Source organism: Vulpes vulpes, chromosome 2 (genome assembly GCF_048418805.1).
Source record: "Vulpes vulpes isolate BD-2025 chromosome 2, VulVul3, whole genome shotgun sequence".
Lineage (NCBI taxonomy): Eukaryota > Metazoa > Chordata > Mammalia > Carnivora > Canidae > Vulpes > Vulpes vulpes.
In genome coordinates, this window is record NC_132781.1 from 40638608 (window position 1) to 40655347 (window position 16740).

The 16740-nt window shown below is 47.6% G+C and overlaps 1 protein-coding gene across 4 annotated transcripts in view; it reads right to left on the reverse strand.

The window, feature by feature from the left end:
* Window positions 1-1126: 1126 nt before the first annotated feature.
* ADAP2 (ArfGAP with dual PH domains 2) overlaps window positions 1127-16740 on the reverse strand; it is a 28787-nt gene continuing 13173 nt past the window's right edge. Inside the window, exons 6-11 of one of the 4 annotated variants that reach the window (XM_025996303.2) lie at window positions 15233-15379; window positions 10249-10332; window positions 7255-7317; window positions 5678-5755; window positions 4767-4995; window positions 1127-3850 (exon numbers count right to left, since the gene is read on the reverse strand). In XM_025996303.2, the coding sequence (XP_025852088.2) occupies window positions 3816-3850; window positions 4767-4995; window positions 5678-5755; window positions 7255-7317; window positions 10249-10332; window positions 15233-15379 (636 nt within the window). In that variant the 3' untranslated portion in view covers window positions 1127-3815. Of the gene's footprint in view, window positions 3851-4566; window positions 4996-5677; window positions 5756-7254; window positions 7318-10248; window positions 10333-15232; window positions 15380-16740 lie in introns of those variants that run through there. The other 3 variants (XM_072747739.1, XM_072747737.1, XM_072747738.1) reach the window with 3 other exon arrangements.

A 16740-nucleotide genomic window follows, 5' to 3' on the forward strand; every position in this document is an offset into this window, starting at 1 on the left:
GCCAAACTTCATCACCAACAAAAATCTGCAAAAAAACAAAGGAATCCATAAACCCTGACCTCAGTGCCGTAAGAAAACTTCCCTGGCACTGTTAAGAGAATAAAAAGCTACAGATTGGGGCAAAATATTTGCACATTCCATGTCTGTCAAAGGACTAATATCAAGAATATATAAAGAATTGTCAAAACTCAACAATAAAGAAAAGAGACCACGCAATTAAAAAAATGACCGGCAAAAAAAAAAAAAAAAAAAAAAAATGACCGGCACTTGGGTGGCTTAGTCAGTTGAGCATCTGCCTTCAGCTCACATCAAGATATCATAGTCCTGGGATCAAGCCCCATGTCGGGCTCCCCGTATTGTGGCAAGTCTGCTTGTCCCTCTTCTTCTGCTCTTCTTCCTGCTTGTGTTCTCTCTCTCAAATGAATAAATAAAATCTTTTTTAAAAAATTAATTAAAAAAATGAGACATGGAACCAAAGTCACTTCTCCAAAGATAAGCACATGAAAAAATGTTCAGCATCACCAGCCACTAGAGAAATACAAATGAAAACCATGGAAAACCACTACACATTTATTAGGACTGTTAAAATTAAGAGTACTGACAATACCAAGTGCTGGTGATGATGCAGAGTAACTGGAACTCTCTTCCTGGCTCTGTGGCACAATGGATGGTACACTGGACTTCTGAACAGAGTAACTAGGACTCTCAAATATCATTAGTGGAAATGCGAAATAGTCCAGCCTCTCTGGAAAACAGTTTGATGGTTTGTTATAAAGTTAAACATACACCTACCATATAACTCAACAGTGCTACTCCTGGATATTGTTGCATGTATTAATAATTCATTCCTTTTTATTGCTGAGTACTATTGCATGGGATAAACAAACTGTGGTACATCCATATAACGCAATACTACTCAGCAATAAGAATTATTGATACATGCAGTGGCTTGGATGAATCTCGAAGGCATTATACTGAAAGAAGCCAGTTTCAAAAATTACATATTGAATGATTCCATTTATATGATATCTTCAAAAATACAAATCTGGACTGATGAAGAACAGTTCTGTGATTGGCAGGTAGCAGGGGAAGGGTGTGGCTATAAAGAGGTAGCACTAGGGAATGATTGAAGTGATGTAACCATTCTTTATTCTGGTTGTGGTGATAATTACATGAATCCTATTGTATTAAGACTTACAGAACAGTAAAAAAAAGTCAATTATAGAGTGATATAAAAAATAAAATTTAAAAAGAAGGCTTGTCACTCTTATTTCAAAAGATCTCTTTATTTGGCATCCCAAATAAAGATTTTTATGCCTTGGAGCAATATACTCTAGTAAGGTTGAAGGTGGGTAAGAGGTATGGCTTTTCTGTCTGAACAAGAGGAGGATGTTTAAGAAAGAAGAGACGGGAAATAGAGCTGGTGTGCTCCCTCAGACACAAGCCCACAACTAGGCATTACGATGGTGCTTGTGATTTATGCAATGGCCTCCCAACTGATCTCTCTGCTTCCTTCTCATACTCTACATTGCTGCCTTCTTTTCCTAAGTTTGGAATCTGATCATGTGACTTTCCTTCTTAATACCAAGTAGCTTTCTTACTGCCTGTTTACTTCTTTCTTCCTCTCTAGGCATCGCTCATGGATAGTAAAAAAGGCAGGTGAGTCAACTGACTCTTAGGTATTGAACCCAGCAGGTATTGAAACAGACATTTTCAAGGTGCTTCAGGAGCCAGAAGAGGAAGCACCCACATCTTCCTCTGGGCTGTCAAGAAGCCTCCGAAAAGACACTCCAATAACATTGCTTGTCCTCTGGGGGGATCCACAGGAAAACACCATAAAAAGCAGCAACTCTAGTAAACACCCTCCTAACCCTTTCCGTCTCCACCAAAATGAAGAAAGAACACCAAATGTTCCTCTGCACATCACATGAAAGACAAAGAATCACAGAGCAGAGACCTCGGTGATCTGTTTCTCTAACACGTCAGCCCTTCCCGATTTCTCTCAGTTCCTCTTTTCCATCCAAAGGCCTTTGAACATTTACTTCCCTGAGACGAGTGTCTTCCTCACCCTCTTCCCTTTGACTAACCTCTAAATATCTTTAAGGTTTCTATTTCAACGTCACTTTCTGGAGAGGACAGAAGCCTTCCTATCCCCCGACCCTCAGGGGAAACCCTATGCTGCATGCTCCCCAAGGAGCTTGTACTGCCTGTTCTGAACACTCGTGGCATCGTCCCACCCTGTGTAAGAGTTGACTTGTAGCAGCCTGGGATCTGTGATCTGTGACAGACAGGGATCATGTGATTCCTGCCCTATTCCCAAGGCTTAGCCCAGAGCCTGGCACCTAGGAGATGCTCAAAAATACTTATATATATCAAATTCAATACCATTGAATTTCAATAGTTAGCACAACTTCCTTAAGTAAAAGAGAAAAGCCAAGGCACGTCAGTGGGAAAGTGAGGTTTTCAACAATTTCAAGTCAGTGGCAAGGCCACAGCTGACACGCAGATTGGACAGCTGTGTCCTAGGGTCCAGCACAGCCGCCTCCTCGGCTTGCTTCTTTCTTTCCGGAGTATGACGATCATCAGTTCAGACATTGTTTTTTTTTTTTTTGTATTCTCTAGGTTTTCATTTCTTCTAACATGAACTGTCAGGAACTATCTTGATTCATATTGAAAACACACTGCTTTTGAAGGCTGAGAGTGGATGTTTCTTTAAAAATTTCCCCAGCTTCCAACTTTTTAGTTTGAACACTTTTGAGTCACTAGAAAATTTGCACCAACAGGACAATAAAGACCCATCTATACTTCCTGTAGATTCTTCAGTTGCTAACATTTTGCACTGTGGCTTGCTTTCTCTCTCTCCCTGTATATATATATATACACACTTCCTGTCTTCCATATATACACATACACACACTATATATATATGTATATACTTTCTATATATACATGTGCAAATACACTTATTCTTTGCTGACCCACGTAAGAGTCAGTTGTAGACTAAAGATTATTACATTTTACCCCTGAACTTTTTAGCACGTGTTCATTAAGAACAAGAGCAATCTCCTACACAAATATAACATAACTATCAGTCTCACATCATGATTAGCTAATATACATCCATATTCAAACTGCCCCAAGTATCTCAATTAGTTCTTTTATAGCTGTTTTTTAAAAACCTAGAATCCAGGGTTGCCTGGCTGGCTCAGTTGCTGGAGCATGTGACCCTTGATCTTGGGGTCATGAGTTTGAGCCCTGTATTGGGTGTAGAGATTGCTTAAAAATAAAAATCTTAAAAAAATAAAATAAAGTGTAAAAATCCAGGATCCATCAAGAATCATGAATTGCACCTTGTTGCCTCCCTTAGTCTTCTTTTATCTAGGTAAGTTTCCTCATGACTTTATCTTTCATGATCCTGACACTTTTGAGGAGTGCAGGCCAGCTGTTTTACAGAATGTCCCTAATGTGGATTTGTCTGATTATTCCCTCATGGTTAGATTCAGAATCAAGCTTTTTTTTCTCTTTGAGCAAACATGCCACTTGCATGACATGGTGGGTGGCTTTCCATTGCAGCGCCTTCATCTCAGATCTCCAGAGCCTTGATGACAGGTGCCAGATCCCCAAGACCCCCAGGGCAGTGGGAAGGCCCAGGGAGCCAGTAAGTAAAGGCCAAAGCTTCAGTCTTGGCAGAGTTCATGGCCAGCCATGGCTGCTGACCTCAGGGCACTTCTGCTGGGCACCGAAGGCCTAGGTGACAGCTTGTCCTTCTTCCCATGAGCTCCAGGTGACCAGTGGCCAGCTCCTCAGCCAACGAGTCACCTGCTGCTGTGGCCACTCTCCGATGATGCAGCTGCCAGGGGAGCAAGAAGAGAGCTGAGGTAATAACCATGCCAATGCAATCCTACTGGAGAGAAGGGAAAGTAAGGGGACAAGGGCATGATAACAAACAACCAGAATCAAAAAACCAACCAAAGCGGGGTGAGAGACAGAGAGAACACACACCAGAGTACAGGGCGAGAAACAGAGACTCAGACATACAGGCCCACAGGGAAAGAAAGTAGCAGCTGATATGCTTCGCTAACAACTTCTGCTTCTCAGGCTCTTTGGCTGTAAGATTTTTGGAAAGTGAAAAGGGTGTGTGTTTATCATCAGCTGACTCTTAAGGGCACAGGCATCTCTCCTAAGGGGCCGGGGGCAGTGACCTACTCTGTTCTTTTCCAAACACAGAACATCTTCCTGATACCCTCAAACCAGGCCCCGGGCCAGAAGTTTCCTGCTCCAGTTCAGAATGTCTTCCTATTTTTCACAGGACTGTCAGTAGACAGAAACCTACTTGTAACATTGGGGGCAAAAGGGAGGAACAGGGGAGAAGTAGACAGAAGGGAGGACCGGAGAAGAGCATTAAAAATAGCCTTCCCTCTGTGGGAACCTGAGTGGGTCTCAGAGGAACCTGAGACCCTGGGAGTTGCCCAGTGGGTGAGACTGGAGCTAATAATAACAGGCCAGGGTTTCTCATGAGACGGACTGGTGGAGGGTGGGGAGCTAACAGCGTAGAGCTCTCAACGACAGAAGGACTGTACATGAACAGAGAGGGCTTTCTGGCAGTAATGTGTACCACCTGTACTTTCCTTTGGCAGGAAGAGAAGAAAATGGAAAGAGGACAGTTGGGGGCCATGACCTCCATTTCAGGGCTCACAGAGACCCCTTGTGCGGCCCCCTTCTGCCCTTGGCCAAAAGAATAAGCCCCCCCAGGCCGTGCATCTTACGGAGGAGGCTGAGGGGCGTCAAGGGGCGAGAGAGGACATCCCGAAAACTCTCCAGCCACTCCCGCTGCTCTTTCTCGCTGGGGCAGGTGAAGACGAATCTCCGCTCCGGGGTGATGATGGTGAGGCCGGCTTTCCAGCGGTTCCCCCGGATGCCCTTGGGCAGGTCTTCATAGACTCCATACCCCTGCTCGTTGCTCCCCAAGAAGACCTGGCCCTGTTCAAAGGCATCCTGGAAACAGAGGACACGAGGTCACCAGAGGCCACAGCTGGGGCAGAGGGACGCCGGCAGCCCTGACATCCCCTAGGCTCTCTTTTAGAAAGAGGTGTCATATGTGTGCAGTGAGAGTCTCTGCGGGGAATTTCTGCTTGGTGAGACCCAGAATTTGAAAGGCTACAAAAGCCATAAAAGAAATCACACACGTGATCTGTTAAAATGATACTTAACATTTATGGACAGCTTACTGTTTGGGAGCTTTACCTTAAGTAGCTCATATAATCCTCACGGCAGCCTCTGAGGAAGGTGCTGTTATTAAAACTATCTTCTGGAGAAGGAAACTAAGGCACGGAGGGTTAAGTGCACTGGCCAAGGCATACCACTAAGTGGCAGGACTGAAAGCTCTAGAGCCTACGGTGCTAACCGCTAGTCTCCCAAGTGAGAAGCGAGCCCTGGAGACAGGAGGATGAAAAGTCACCTGTTTAACTACATTGGCAGAATTTTGGATATAGAGAGGACGTCCTGATGGTGGAAGAGAATACCTCTGTGCATGGAGATGACTTGGAGAGATGAGCAAAGATGGAGGCATTTCCCTCACCAAGTTGTTCCAATACTGTTGCTTCCCCTGCAGTCCCCAGCTGGCACAGACCCCACCTGTCTGGGGGTGCACTGGACAGGGGCGGGCAGTGGCTCTTACCAGTGGGTTCTTGTAATACAGCAGCCTCCGCTCCTGGGGATCCAGAGCAAACCATCTTTTCTTGAAAGGTTCTCTTTGCTACAAAAGAGGGAACCTCATACTAGGGTCACTCAAGTGCGGGGGTGCGGGTTGGGGCACAGAGGTCAGACAGCCAGCCTGGGCTGGGCTGGGTCGAGGGAGCTGGCCAGTATCTTGGCCGTCACACACCCCAGTGCTCCTCCCTGGGGCTCTGCCCACCTGCTCACACCTTGCCAGCTGCACCTTGTGCCTCTGGGTGCTGCTACGGGTAGGAAGAGGGGCTCTCCTCTTTCTCAGGCTAGGGATAAGGAGTCTCAGAAAAAGGAAGTGGGGGAAATCAGAAAGAGTTCCTGCTCAGCAATGCTGAAAGCGCTGGCCTGGCTGGAACCCTAACCAAGGTCAGGGGAAAGAAAGCCCCTGGCAAAAACCACTGGGGAGTGGCTGTGCCATCTGCAGAAAAAAATGTGGAAGGCTTTGACTAGTTTTTAAGCTGCCCAGAGGCTTTCTTTCACACTGATTGCCTAACACCTTTCCCTGCAGAATTAACAACCATCCTGTTAAAAAAAAAAAAAAAACAAAAAACAGCATTGGATTGCTGCTGCTTTGGTTTTTTCAGGAGGCTCCCTCTGCTTTCTCTTCTCACCCTCCCTTCCCCACCTCCTCCCCTCACAATCATCAGGATCCTCTCCAGCCAGACTTCTGACTTGGAGCTGTGCCCCTCTTGGCATTCAGGCTGGGGCCCCCCCAAGATGCCCTCACAGCAGGAGCCGCCACCCCTCTGGACCTCCAAGGGAGGCCCAAGAGCAGCCAATCTTCCCTTCTGTCATTGATAAGTAGAAATGGGCAGCACTGGCAGTTGGGGCGGGTTTAGCAAAGGAGAGCAGAGGCTCAGCTGGAGGGAGGATGTGTGTGCTGGGAAGGGGTGTGCCCACGGGCGGGCGGGCAGGCGTGTATAGCTGTGTGTTCACAGACCAGTCACCAGCCCGTCTCACTTGGACAGTGCTGGTAGGCCCCCAGCACAGAGTACACAAGGGTTCTGGAAAGTGTAAAATCTGTTACGCAGAGTCCCTTTTCAGCTCTGCTTTCACAGGAGTGGGGTCAATGAGATTGGAGTTAAGAGGAAGGAAGCTGGGGCAACTGGACGACTCAGTCAGGGAAGCGTCTGCCTTGGCTCAAGTCATGATCCTGGGGTCCTGGGATCAGCTGTGTACGTTCCCTGCTCTCTCTCTACCCCTCGCCCTCTCCAGCACTGGCATACACATGCGTTCTCTCTCTCTCTAATAAACAAACATAATCTAAAAAAAAAAAAAAAAAAAGAGGAAAGAAGCTGCTGGTGATGTTGATAAAGGAGGAGGAGGATCAGGAGAAGCACCCACAGCTGGACCACACACCAGCTCACCAGTCTCCTCTTGGTCTTTGGCCCCAGGAATGCACAAACATTGGGTTACTTCCCTTCCCCCCACTCTTCTCACTCCTGGTTCCTCGCTTTCCAAATTCTGCCCTACTGCCCACTAGAACCAGGGGCACGTGTAAGTCTCCCCAGAGAGCGGCCAAATTACCTTTGGACCAGTCTTTTCCATGAAGCCTTGTTTGAGGTAGTTCCTGGTGATGAGGGGCACGAGCTGGGGAAAGAGAGACATACACTGACATACACCAACTCACACGCCAAGGGTTCAAGTTTCCTTCCTGAACTTGGCTCCCCAGCAAAGGGGAAGTCTGGAATGGGGAAGGATGTGTGTTCACAGTTCACAGGGTTATATTTGGAATGTGGTAGGGATGCAATATTACCGTTTCAACAGTCAGACGACAGCATCTCAGATGCTTGCAGAGCTCACCAGCAGAGCCGAATCGTGATTTAAGGACTTAGTCTAAGAATTCCTTCAGTAATCCTAGGAGGCAGACAGGCAGGGCTCTGAGGAAACCCTCCTGGTGCCAGGAGGGCATGTTTTGAGGATCTACATGTGTCAGGCTCTGGATGCAATTCTCAATCACCCTGTGAGGTGGACATTATCATCTTCATTGGACTTCTGAAGAAACCAGGCCTCAGAGAAGTGGCTGGCAATTTTCTCTATGCCGTGTTGCTGGAAGGCTATAAAGATGGGTGGGATTCACACCTATGGCTGACAGACACTGGTGATTCCTATCACCATGACACTACAGTGTAAACATTCCAGAGCCCTCTGATCAGGCACCTGGCCAAGACCTGGTCTTTGCTGGGGTTTCTGACATAGGCCCACAGGAGATGGTGGCAGGGTGGGCAAATAGAGAAAGCTCTGGACTAGGAGTCAGGAGACCTGGATTCCAGGTGCTGTTCTGACCTCCACCTCGCTGTTTTACCTTGCTAAGACCCTGTCCCTCTCTGGGCCCACTTCCCTCCAAGTAATATGGAGACTGGATTATGTGATCTCTCGGATCCCTTCCAGCTTGCCATCCCATACTCAGAGAAGCTTCCAGGAATTAGTGGTGGCCTCCTATGCTCTAGGGAGTCAAACTGGCAAGTCTAGAGCTTCCAATGACAGCTCAGGCCTCTGAGAGCAGAGGGGGTCCTCTGGAGCTCCAGAGCCCCGGACCTGGGGCGAAGGGGAAGTGAAGTCTGGGAAGTCGAAAGGAAGAAAATTGTGAGCCAAAAATGAAAGTATAGCACTCCCCTTTCCCTAAAATACCTTCCGGAGGCCTTAATTTCTTCATTTGGAAAGAAGAGTCCTAAACTGCTCAAGAGTCTGAACCTGAGCCTGGGCAATGCTAGTCTAGGCCTGAGGAGATACCAGAAGAAGGAAGAGCACATGGATGGAGTGCTGTTTATAGGACCCTAGAAGCTGTGGCCCATTCGATTCTCACAATAGCCCTGGAGACTGGGCATTGTCCCCATGGTGACAGATGAGCAAACTGAAGCTCAGAATGGTGAGGTGACATGCCTCAGGTAACACATCAGCTTCTCTGACCTCAGAGGCCACACATTTCTTAGTATGGGACCACCCCCCACACTGGAACTCCCGGGTGTCTGTCCCTCAGCCTGAACTGAGGTCCAAGTGGTAGTCCAGAATCTCAGGCCATACCTAGTGACAGGGGGAGGAAAGGCAGCAGAGAGATGGGGGTGGGGAGGAGACTCATGGTGGATGAGGGGAGGCAAGAGGACATTGAGGGGTTGGCCAAAAACCAATTTCCTAGGCAGGGGTCAACAAAGTTGAAGAGCCAGCCTAGATGACTAAAGCTGAGAGTCTGCACTTTGTCCTCCGAAGTCTCCAGTCAGCACTCAGCATGCACAAGCCCTGCCCACGGATTGTGCACTCGCTCATACTGGGTGCTGACTCCACAGAACCAGAGGGTCCTGACGCAGGCCTGGCTGGAGTCACTCGCAGAGAACTGCCATCTCAGTGCATTGCTAGGCCTGGAGGGGTAGCCTGTTTCCAAAACTTAGCTCCCTGCAAACTCTGGAATTAAGGAGCATTTAGGCTTTTAAGGAAGGTGTAACAGTTTGGAATAAGAAAGTCCTGGGATTAATACAGTGTCTCCACCCCCATCATTTACAAAATCCTCCTAGAGTAGAGCCTAAAGCAGACCCCAGACCATAGCACCTCTGAGGTGGAAGGGACCCTGAGGATGACCCAGACCAACAGCCATCTTCCAGACGTCGAAGCAGATGTTCCGAGAAGTGATGTTAGTGACAAACAGTGAGTTAGCAACACAGCATCCATGAGAGCCCAAGCCTCCTGGTTCAAGGCAGCATCCTCTGCCCCACACACCTGAGAGATGTAGATGGATGCCCCACATGTCTGAGGACAACCAAAATGAAGTTCTCAGGAGCACCATGATCTTGGCTACAGAAGGCAGACTGCCCCTATTAGAACTGTAATGGAGAAGATCCCATTGCCTTCCGGAGACCAGAATACAAAAGGGCAAAGGGAGGACATTAGAGTGGGAAGAGCACTCTCTGGTATTCACTTGACCTTCCTGGGACTCAGTTTTCATCAGTAAAATAGGAACAATCACCCCACCTAGCTGTCTGCTATAAGGGGTTACTAGATAAAGGCAATACAAGATAAAATGGCTCAAAAGCCCATGAAGGCCCATGAGGGATCATTTGCACATTTCAATGGGAGAAGGCATCAGAAAGAGATGCCCAAATCCCAAGCCCCTTGACACTGGGGATGGTGGCTCTGCATCCAAAAGGCAACCTACATTTTGGAGGCTGCCATGCCATGTGTGAGGCCATAATCCCCTAAAGAAAGCCTTTCGTTTCTCTCAAAGTCTTGTTCACAAACAAAGCTAGTTGGGCCTCTGAGTATTTTTGAGGTCAGCAGGCAAGGAGAGGAGGTGGCAGAGAGGAGACTCAGAAGCTGGGGTTCATGGGGCACCTAGGTGGTGCAGTCAGTTAAGCATCTGATTCTTGGTTTCAGCCTAGGTCATGAGATCAAGCCCCGCATCAGGCTCTACACTCGCAGGGAGTCTGCTTCTTTCTCTCTCTCTCTCTCTCTCTCTCTCCTTCCAACCCTCCCTCCCTCAAAATAAATCTTTTTTTAAAAAAAGGAAGTTGGGGTCCACATTTAGCTCACCTCAGACTCTGGGAGCTCAGGAAAGGCCGTTTTTAGGTATTGCAGACGGGCTGCACGGAGGGCATTGAACCAGTCCACTATCTCCTGTGGAGAAAAAATGAGAATAGATATCCTGTGAGATGGAGTAGTGGGGAGCTGAGTCTGGTGGCAGGAAGTTAGCTGGATCTTCAGTGTCAACACCCCCAATTCTGCTTAGAGGCCTGATCACAGGCATGTGGGAGAATGATGCCAGAGCCTGGGGAGCTCACCTGAGCAGGTGGGAAGCCACTGACAGAGAGGTCCAGAGCCATGAAGAAAGACCAAGGAGAATTATGCTAGAGTTAGGTAATGGTCTTGAGCCATGCTTGGCCCTTTCCAAAGTGTGTAAGAACCACCTGAGGATCTCTTTAAAATGCAGGTTTGGGTCTAGTGGGTTTGAGGTAGGTGAGGCCTCAGATCCTGAATCCCTAATGCTGGTCAGTGGGACATAATTGGAGGAGGAAGGGCCCTCAGATGTCAAAGACTGGCTCTCACGTGGGGGGGGCAAGTACACCTGGGGATTCCCTTCAATGGGGATGCTCATCACCTGGGGTGCAACTTGGGCCAAAGCTGGCTTGGACTTGCTAGTGTCACTCTGGGGGAGTGTGCCCTTAGCAGTGTGAGTTACCTTATAAAGACCTGGTGAACCACTTGTCTAGCTGGCTCTGCCTTGGCTCTGCTGCTCTGCAATAGGTCCTCCCCACAGCAGCCAGAGTGATTTTTTTTTTTTAAAGATTGTATTTATTTATTCATGAGAGACACAGAGAGAGAGAGGCAGAGACACAGGCAGAGGGAGAAGCAGACTCCTTGCAAGGAGCCTGATGAGGGACTCAATCCCAGGATCCTGGGATCATGACCTGAGCCAAAGGCAGATGCTCAACCACTGAGCCACCCAGGGCCCCCCCAGAGTCCTCTTTGCTACCCTCAGGTGAAAAGTCTAAGTTCTCTAGTATGACCACTTCGCCCTCTGAGCTCCCTCCATACAAAAGCATTTGCAATCCTTTCATGTTGTACACTCTACTTAATTCACCTCTCTTCCCTGACCCCACACATAGCTTTTACCTAGAATATTCTACGTATCCTTTAAAAAAAAAAAAAAAAAAGGAGAGGATCCCTGGGTGGCTCAGCGGTTTTGTGCCTGCCTTTGGCCCAGGACGCGATCCTGGAGTCCCGGGATCGAGTCTTGCGTCGGGCTCCCTGCATGGAGCCTGCTTCTCCCTCTGCCTGTGTCTCTGCCTCTCTCTCTCTATGTCTATCATCAATAAATAAAAATAAATCTTTTAAAAAAATTTTTTTTAAATAAAAAGAAAGATTTTATTTATTTATTAGTGAGAGAATGGGAGAATGCAATCGGGGAACAGCAGGCAGAAGAAGCAGGCTCCCCGTTGAGCAAAGAGCTGATGCAGGGCTCAATCCCACCACCCTGAGGGTTGAATGGACCCTTGGACATGACCTAAGCCAAATGCAGACAGACATTTAACAGACTGAGCCACCCAGGCACTCCACATTCTTCTTATCCTGAAGTTTAGTTTAGTTGTTTTAGTGGATTTTTGCTCAGCCCAAGCCCTGCTTCTATAAGAACCGCCCCACCCATTCTCACACACCACTCACCCACAACTGCAGCCACATTTGCTGCTAGGATCTTCCCCTTCTTGGCCACAGGAACTAGGTCAGGCCTGGACCAATGAAGAGGCTAGCCTGGGCTTATCAGGGCCTTTCTCCCAAATAATTTGGAATTGGGAAGCTGAAAGATTTGTTCAAATAGCTGGTCTGCTCCACCTCGATGTAATACAGTGATTGAGAAATTCATTCAAATACAGTTTCCCAGGAATGCAACATAATGACCCTTTCTCAGCAGCCAAGCAGGCTGGCCCAGTATTCCAGAATTGTGAGCTCTCTTGTCCTGGGCATTAATAACCTATGCAGGTCCCAGAAAACACCCACCCAGACTTTGGTCACTAACTGGTAACCCTAGGGCCAAATCCAACCTGCACACACATTTGTTTGGTTCCAAAGTTTTGTTTGTTTCAGTCCTCCATACAGGTCTTCCTGCTTTATAGCCTTATAGTTGCCCATTCCATGTTCAAATGACCTACCTGGCCCCTGCAGGCATGAGTCTGCAGCCCCTGTTTATGCCTATCTAACAGAGAAGCTGGGGCATTGAGGGCAAGAGAATGGCTATACCCAGGTCGTCAGATGCTCCAAGCCTCGGGCTCCCTGCTCAGTGGCGATACTGCTTCTCCCTTCTCTGCCTTCTACCTGGAAGGGGGGGCAGTTACCCTAAGTATCAGAGACCTTGGGCACTTCAACAAAAGCCCTCATATAGCGACTGGCATGGAGGGGTGGGGGGGCCACTGGCATCCAACGTGGACATAGGGCAACAGCAGAGAACCCATGGACCGTGGTTCAAAGACCAAGGACCATGGACAAAGAACCAGGAATCTCCTCTGTGTCTCCCAGTCCCAAGATTATGGTAAAACTAAGTGAGGAAGTCAAGATGATGGATATTAGATTTCTTGCCACTTTGGGGAATGGGGGGTCCTTGAATTTAGAGAAATAAATATGACATTTACTTGTACTTCTGGTGCTATGAATAATGTATTCCTGTGAGAGTCCTTTCCTGCTCTCTCTCTCTCTCTCTCTCTCGCTCTCTCTCTCTCTCTCTCTCTCTCTCTCTCACACACATACACACACACACAGACACACAGTTCCTGACTAATCTCTCAGGAGACCCAGTCATATCTGTTGCTCTTAAAAAAAAAAAAAAAAAAACTTGTATATTTTCCATTCATACCCCCTTTAAGCTGGTTTGAGTGTCCACTTTTTCAACATATTCACATAATTTTTAAATAGAAAGTCTTTCCTCTGATTGCCCTCTACCCACGCCAGCCCAGACTAGGCCACTGACATGTCTCCTATGTGTCCCCAGCATGACTGACACCCCATCACACAGTATCAACAATGCCCATTTCCCATCTGACTCCCTCCCCAGACTCTGGGATGCTTGAGGCCCACCCATGGCTCTAACTATTCATTATCACACTCTCTAGAACTCAGGGCAGTACTTCGAACATTGCAGAAGCACAATAAGGATTAACCAAAAGAGTCACTGATTGGGGTGCCTGGGTGGCTCAGTTGATTAAGTGTCTGACTTCAGCTCAGGTCACGAACTCAGGGTCCTGGGATCCAGCCCCTGGCAGGCTCTGCATTCCACAGATGGGTCTGTTTGTCCCTCTGCCCCTCACCCACCCCCCAGTAAATAAAATCTTAAAAAAAAAAAAAAAAAGAGTGAATGAGTAAGTGATACAGATGTGAAATTGCCCATAAGATTTTACCCTTTAAAACTGCTACAATCATGAGCAAATAATTAACAGAGGTTAATGTTTGAAATGCACTTCACTGTAGGGGCATGTGGGTGGCTCATTTGGTTAAGCATCTGCCTTCAGTTCAGGTCATGATCCCATGGTGCTGGGATCAAGCCAAGCCTCGGGCTCCCTACTCAGTGGCGATACTGCTTCTCCCTTCTCTGCCCGCCTAGTGGTGCTCTTTCTCACCATCTTTCTCTCAAATAAATAAAATCTTAAAGAAAAAAAAAAGAAATGTACTTCACAGTAATGAAATTCTTTGACATTCATGGTTCATGGTCATTCAACCCTCAAAACCCTCTGGGGGGTAGGTGTTCAAATCCATAACCAAGCAGATGGAGGAGGGGAAGGGACTTGGTCAAGTAACTCAGCCCAGAGTGGAAGAACCAGGGCCCCAGTTTCTGACTCCAAACCCCTATTCTTCAGACTCCACCACCAGGAACTCTGCCCAGACTATGAGGAAAGCATCCCAGTGCTAGCACCCCTTGGGAAGATCTAGTCCCTGCCTCAGGTTCCTGGCTCCTGCTGCCAAGGATTGTCCCTCCAGCAGAGGCACATGGGGTGGTAAATAGGTGTAGGACTCAGGAACCGTAGTCTGGGTGACCCTGAACAAGTTATGTAATGTGCCCAAGGCTCAGTAACATAGGGTTAAAACATCTCCTGGACTGTTTTGAGGAATAAGAAATGATATAGAATGAGGCTCCAGGGTGGCTCAATCCATGAAGCATCTAACTACTGATTTCAGCTCAGGTCATAATCCCAGGGTTGTGGGTTTGAGCTCCACATCGGGCTCTGCATTCAGTATGGAGTCTGCTTGTCCCTCTCCCTCTGCCTCTTCCCAACTTGTTCTCTCTCTCTCTCTCCCTAATAAATAAAATCTTAAAAAAAAAAAAAAAAAAAAAAGATGTGTGGTGATTGCCAAGAACAATGCCTGGCACAGAATCAATAGGCACTCACTAAATGTCTGCCCTCACCTCTACCTCTCTGCACCTCCACATGGCATCCATGCCCCTTGTCCAGTCATGAGATTCCACACATTCTGACCCAGCTTATTCTCCTGGACATATACTATTGGCTTGCTCTTCTCTGGCAGAGCCGATTTCTTAAACTTTAATGTGCTTAAGGGTCACCTAGAGATCCTGTGAAAATGGAGTCTCTAATTCAGTAGGTTCAGGTGGGTCTGACTGAGACTGTTCCTAGCAAGCTCCCAGGTGATCCTAATACTGTGGGTACAAGACCACATGTGAGTAGCAAGGCCCTGGAGTTCAGGGCTGCAGGATCTTCCCTTCTCCCCTGCTCCCATGTTCAGAATCTCTGCCCTACCTGGGTTTGTCACCCCTAGGCACGGCCCTTCTGCTAACTGGAGTCCCCTTAGTGGCTGCTCACTATCCAGACACATCCATGGTGCCTGCCAGGTTTCTCTCCCTGCTCTCACTCCCTGCTGCTGTATTGTATGGCTCTCTCAGATTGGAAAATGATGAGAGATAAGGCAACAGCAGCAGCAAATCCCAAGCAGCAGCTGAACCAGGTTGCTAGCAAGCCAGGCTGCAGAATCTCGGAGTGCGGGCTGGGGGCCAGGGTGGCCATGCTGGTCATCTCACCTTCCCACTCTCATGGTACACGAACAGGTTCCTGATGTGGCCCTCTCTCCTGTAGGTGATCTGCAGCCCATGGGGGTTCCCTATCTTCTCTGTCTCGAAGGTAGCATTCAAGTCCTTGATGCTGATGACAGCTTTGGGGCCTTTACCCTGAAAGAGAGGAGGCAGGTGACTTCTCGCCACCTTCACCAAGGCCTTGATACAAACCAATAACCAACTGCTAACTCTTCAGGGCTTTTATACTTCCCTGTTCTAATATCGAGATGCACAAATATTCTGCTCTCCTGCGGATTGGCTTCTTGGAGCTGGGATGGGGCCTAGAAAGGCCTTAACTGAGGACTTTTCAAAACTTTAAGCCACAGGGGCACCTGGGTAGCTCCGTGATTGAGCATCTGCCTTCGGCTCAGGGTGAGATCCTGGGGTCCTGGGATGAAGTCCTGCATCAGGCTCCCCACAGAGAGCCTGCTTCTCCCTCTGCCTATGTCTCTGCCTCTCTCTTTGTGCCTCTCATGAGTGAATGAAAATAGAAAAATCTTCAAAAAAACAAACAAACAAACAAACAACAACTTTAAGCCACAGAACTTTTTCTGAAGTATATTATCTATGGAAGCCAAACAAATAAAATAAAACAGATAAAAGCAGGTATGGGGCCCTTGGGGAGCTCCCTCCCGCACTCTTTTCTGTTGGCAGGGGTCTGGAACACGGGTTAAGCACTAACCAATACTCAGCAAGGAAGGGAAAAGAGTGTTTTCTTTGTAATTGATAACAGAGAAAAATGGCACAAACCTTCTAGACCTGTGGCAGCCATTAACCACATGTGGCTCTTTAAATTAAAATTAAAATTAAATAAAAATAAAACTTCAGTTCCTTGGGGCACGCCTGGCTGGCTCAGTTGGTAGAACATGCGATTCTTAATCTTAGGGTCATGAGTTCAAGCCCCACAGTGGGCATGGGGCCTAGGTTAAAAAAGAACTAGAGGGCCAGCAAATCATTCTGCTCTATGGCTCTCCACATCGGTTGTACCAATATTTACTTCAATTCTAAATACTAAACAACATAAGTGAATAACACAATCATAGAGGAGTTCCGCTTCCCCTATGTCCTCACCAACATCTGACTGGCAGATTTAAATTTTTTGCCAATATGATGGGTATGAAATTGGATATCATTATTAATTTTCATTCAATCAACTTTGTTGAGGTATAATTTTTTTAAAAGATTTTATTTATTCATGAGAGAGAGAGAGAGAGAGAGAGGCAGAGACACAGGCAGAGGAAGAAGCAGGCTCCATGCTGGGAGCCCAACGTGGGACTGGATCCCGGGATTCCAGGATTGCGCCCTGGGCCAAAGGCAGGTGCCAAACCGCTGAGCCACCCAGGCATCCCTGTTGAGGTATAATTTATAAATAATAAATGAAACTCATTTTAAAAGTACAGCTTGGGGGATCCCTGGGTGGCTCAGCGGTTTGGCGCCTGCCTTCAGTCCAGGACGCAATCCTGGAATCCCGGGAT